At 62.1% G+C, this 4854-nt stretch overlaps 1 protein-coding gene across 1 annotated transcript; it reads right to left on the bottom strand.

Moving 5' to 3' along the window:
- Window positions 1-836: 836 nt before the first annotated feature.
- PNMA8A (PNMA family member 8A) lies at window positions 837-2653 on the bottom strand. The gene is made up of 2 exons (XM_062175934.1): window positions 1453-2653; window positions 837-1063 (listed from the first exon to the last, which is right to left on the bottom strand). The coding sequence occupies exons 1-2, from the start codon at window positions 2651-2653 to the stop codon at window positions 1047-1049; spliced, it is 1218 nt and encodes a 405-aa protein (XP_062031918.1). The 3' UTR covers window positions 837-1046.
- Between the last annotated feature and the right edge of the window lie 2201 nt (window positions 2654-4854).

Below are 4854 nucleotides of genomic sequence, written 5' to 3'. Positions count from 1 at the left end.
CTGTTGTGCACACGCGCACGGAAAACCCTGCTGCCACGGATGAGCGGCTGCGAACGGAAGCCACGCCTTTTCCCTGCACCTGCAGTGAGGCTCACACTGAGAAATGGGTCTTAACGCTGAACCCCCAACAGCTCACGTTCTTCAAAGGGAGCAAAGGGACCCCCCCAACTCGGACAGAGCCACGAGGGTACAAGCATGGCCAGTACATAGCTGGGGAGTTGTGGCAGAATGGGGGGAGGGAGGACACGGGGATCAGCAGGGGAGACCTTCGGGCCTTCAGCAGGTGCACGGGCCTGGACTCCGCCCACTCGAGCCCTGCACACAAACAAGCTGACACTTGCCAGCGTGTGCAGAGGGGGCTGGTTAGGGCCGTGTGGTCACTTTCCACACTCGAAAACACACGAGAGTGAGGCTGCCCCACATGGCTCGGGATGGATGCCTTGGACTGGGGCGGAGTGTGGCAACCACTGATCCCTGGCACACGCACACACAGACGCACACTCACACACACGTGTACGTATGCACATGACATGGCAGTCCGGTCTTAGCATGTTTCAGATCAGAAGGGAGATGTCAGCCAGTTTTTTCCAGGATTCCCCCCCCCCCATCGTACACGAGGAGGGGTCTTCAGTCCCGCCCACCGGTCACAGCACAGACTGGAGCGCCACTCTGCCAAGGCCGGGGAGTGAGCAGGGAGTCAGGGGAAAGGCTGGGCGCCAGTGAGCACCGCACGCACCCTGCCGGTGCACAGAGGGGAGTGAATGTTCTAGAACTTTCCCAAGCCACTTACCCACTCTCCCACTTCTGAAGATGAGACACGGAGGGGAAAGAGCAGGCCTGGGGGAGAAAGAGGCAGAGGGAGTCGCCTGCCCCATCCCTCCTGCCCAGGACTCCTGGGCCATTTACCTCCGGGGGCCAGACACCCACAAACTGGTCCCTAAGAGTCCCGAGTCTGGCCTGAGCCCACGACAAGAGAAGTCGCTGCTCCGGCCTTGGGGCTCCTTCCAGGCCCACCTTCAACTCCTCCGCCACCAGGTGCTCCTAGATCAAAGCTTACTGAAATCTGCGGATAAACAAGACCAGGAGGGTGGAGGCGGGGACAGGTGTCAGGAGGGGACAGGTGTCAGGAGGAAGCATCCCTGAACTCCCGAACTCCGGGCACTAGGAGAGGCCAAGTGACCATGGCGACCCTCACCGACGAGAAGGGGGTGGGGGTGCTGTGTCCCCTCCTACCCCTCCCCCACCGCAGGGGTCCCCAGTGCTGGCCCTCAGGAGTTCCTAAGAGGAGTCTGGGCTCCCGCCCCCTAACCTCACCTGCGCCATCGGTCTCCCTGCGCTAAGGCTCCCCACCCCGTCACCCACTTGATCCACCCCACCCTGGGTGCCTCTGTGCCCAGCCGCCCTCCTCCCACCACTGCTGACAAATGGGAATCACTCCTGTGTCACGCTCACCAGCAGAGGCATGGGGAGCGCCTCCCGGCCTGGCCGTGGGAGCCCTGGACGTGGAGGCGGGCGGCTCTGCGGGCTGCGGGCTCCTGGGGGCCGGCGCCTCCCTCCTGGGGACCGTTCCTTTCTTGGGAGTCGCCGGCTTCTTCTGGGCGTCTTCGGAACCCACCAGGACGTAAGAGCCGGGGCCCAGGCTCACCTCCTTCTTCCTGGGGGGCGTCTCCTGACTCCCGTCTTGGTCTGACTCACAGGTGGCTGGGGGGCTCCCGGAGTCCACGGCTGGGTCCCCGGGCACCTGCTTCCCGGCCGACTCCTCCTGCTTCACGGGGGGCTTCGGGGGGCTCCTGCCCGACCCCGAGACCTCCATGCCTTCCGCCTCGCCAGCCCTGGCCTCCGCCTCCAGGGCCGCCTGGCTGGATCCGTGGATGCCTCTGGGTTGTTTCCAGGGTGCTGGCTCCCGTTTGGGGTTCTTCTGCTTCTTTCTCTTGGAGCGAGACGCGGCTCCGGCCCTGCGGACCAGGGGCTTCGGGGGGTCCCCCTGGTCTTCCAGCTCTGGCCAGGCACCACCGGCACCCTCCACCTTCAGGGCAGAGCCCACCTCGGCAGCAAATCCGGGCTCCTTCTTCACCCTCTTCCCTGCTGTGCCGGCCCAGGCCACCGCCTCCTCCGCCACCTCCTGAGCTCTGGCTTCGTCCCAGCTGCAGGTCTCGGCGTCCATGCAGAAGATGACCTGCACGACCGCCCCCAGCAGCACGCCCAAAGCCTCCGCCCAGCTGTCCGAGGGCCGACCCTGGTTCTGGGGCCGCGGCGGCTGGCTGAGCTGCAGCAGGTGGACCACATCCTCCCAGGTACGCCCCTCGGCCTCCAGGAATTCATGGAGATTCTTCAGAAACTCTGCATCTTGGGTGGGGTCTCTACAGACCACCCTCCAGGGACCGCCCCGGCCTGGGAACTCCCGCGGGATGGTGCTCAGGTTCAAGCCCTCGCCGACCTCGAGGAGGGCGGCCTTGGCATTCTCCTCCCGCAAAAACATCTTGTTGAGCACACGGTAGGGGCCGAGGGGGGCGAGGACCGCGTTCAAGGTCTCCTCAATTTCCGCTTGGCCACAGTCCTCCGGGATGCCCGTGACCAACAGGGACCTGTGGATGTCCACTTCCATCCCCCGACACCAGTCTTCCAGAAGGTTCATGGCCATGGCCTCCGACATCCAGCAGCTGGGGCCCCAAGAGCCCAAGAGGCGGGTGGACGGATGTGGGCTGCTGGCGGCGGACCCCAAATATCAACCCTGGAAGGTCACCAGATGGTGAGGTCAGATGCGCGGGGAGAGGACCCCTCGTGCTTTCCCAAGACCCTCCTCCCCAGCGCGGGGGCCCGAATGCTCACACGTGTCCGGGAAGCTGCCCTCCGTCCCGCCCCCGGGGCCTGGCACCGGCAGCCCCGCCTCCGACCGTCCAGCCCGGCCAAGGACAGGCCGCTGGGATGCAGCCCCTCCCCAGGGCTGGCCCCGGACACTTCGGCGCTGCAAGACGACAGGCAGCTGCCGGCCGCCCCCGGCTCCAACCCGGGCGGATCACGCGACTCCCAGCCTCGATCCTGGCCGCCGCGCGGAGCCGAACCCAGTGCCCCGCAGCGCGCGCCTGCGCACTGGCTTCCGCGCAGCAGCTCCCAGTCCTCGGCGGCGGCGCAGCCCCGGCGGTCGTCATGGCAACTAGCGCTGGGTTGCTAGGGCTGATAGGGGCTCTGGGCGGCAGGTGGAGGTGCACCTGTCCAGGCCTTCACCCAGCAGAGGGGCTGGACATGCGCAAGTTGTCCCACCAGCCCCTCTCTCTCTGCCCATGTGGACCTCGGGAGCAGGGGTGGGGTTCCGGGTGCCTGCGCTGGGTTCTATTCCAGCTCTCTTGTTCCTTATGTTGAATTCAGCCAACGAGACCCCCGAGAGATGCCGGACATTAGAGGGCAGCAGGGAAGGGAGGCTTGGATCCCACTGGGTTTCTTCCCAAAACCCATAGCTTCTGCTGCGCAGCCTGCTCCAGCTGCCACTTCTGGGTTCTAGAAACTTCCAGAAATTTCCAGAAAATTCACCCCCCCTTTCTTTTTTCTTTTTCTTTTTCTTTCTTTCTTTCTTTTTTTCTTTCTCCCTCTCTCTTTTTTTTTTTTTTTTTTTGACAGGCAGAGTTAGAGAGAGAGAGAGAGAGAGAGAGACAGAGAGAAAGGTCTTCCTTCCCTTGGTTCACCCCCAAAATGGCCGCCACAGCCGGCGCTGCGCAAATCCGAAGCCAGGAGCCAGGTGCTTCCTCCCGGTCTCCCATGCAGATGCAGGGCCCAAGCACTTGGGCCATCCTCCACTGCACTCCCGGGCCACAGCAGAGAGCTGGCCTGGAAGAGGAGCAACCGGGACAGAATCTGGCGCTCCAACCGGGACTAGAACCTGGGGTGCCGGTGCCGCAGGTGGAGGATTAGCCTAGCGAGCCGCGGCGCCGCCTACCCCCCCTTCTTACCCCTTCAGGCTCCCTTTCCTTGTTGGTGTCAGTTTGCCCACAGGTGGACTTTCAGTGAGCGTTGAAGCCTGCCCAGTGAGTTGCTGCGTCCTGCTGAGGCCCTGGCTGGGACCCCCAACAATGCTCCCATCTCTGCAGTCTCTGGTCGGTGAGCTCTCCCGGCTCCCCTGTGTTTTCTCAGGACTGGGAATACTAACAGACACGGGCCAGATCTGAACGTTCTCAAGAGGGAGATCATGTATAAGAGATGGAGTTGAGTACAATGCGACCAAAATCTGTTCCTTGCATTCAGTTTTGAAGTTGCCCTATGTGAGGTCTAACAGCCAAGTGCCTCTTGGCGTTGGACGTGACCAGTGTCGGCGTGACTGCCCAAGTTCCCATCCTGCGTTGTGTAAAAAGAGAAACTTCTTTTCAATGGGTAACATCTGGTGGCTGCCCCTGTGGCACAGCCCCCTTCTCACCAGCATCCTCCGTGAGAGCCAGTTCGAGTCCCTGCTGTTCCACTTCCAAACTGGTCTCCAGTGATGTGCCTGGGATGGCAGCAGAAGATGGCACAAGTACATGGGCCCCTGCCACCCTTGTGGGAGACCAGGATGGAGTTCCAGGCTCCTGGCTGCACCTTGGCCCAGCCTTGGCTGTTGTGGCCGTTTGGGGAGCAAATCAGTGGATGGAAGATTCTCTCTCTCTCTCCGTCTCTCTCTCTCTCTCTCTCTCTCTCTCTCTCTCTGTCTCTCCCTTTCCCCTCTCTATATAACTTTGCTTTTCAAATAAATAAATCTTCAAGGAAAATTTAAAAATTGCTAACACCTGAACATTCACTGCTCAGTAAAGGCACACGCGCCAGCCACAGCCAGTTGTAAGGTCTCATGCGAAAGTCGAAGTGCTGACTCAGCTGAAGCGTCACACCCTC

The sequence above is a fragment of the Lepus europaeus genome, chromosome 19, assembly GCF_033115175.1.
Source record: "Lepus europaeus isolate LE1 chromosome 19, mLepTim1.pri, whole genome shotgun sequence".
Taxonomy (NCBI): Eukaryota; Metazoa; Chordata; class Mammalia; order Lagomorpha; family Leporidae; genus Lepus; species Lepus europaeus.
The sequence above is the reverse complement of the archived record's forward strand: the minus strand, read 5'-3'. Positions and strand labels throughout refer to the sequence as shown.

Coding starts and splice junctions, on each gene's coding strand:
- PNMA8A (XM_062175934.1), bottom strand. CDS start 2,653: ATGTCGGAGGCCATGGCCATGAACCTTCTGGAAGACTGGTGTCGGGGG.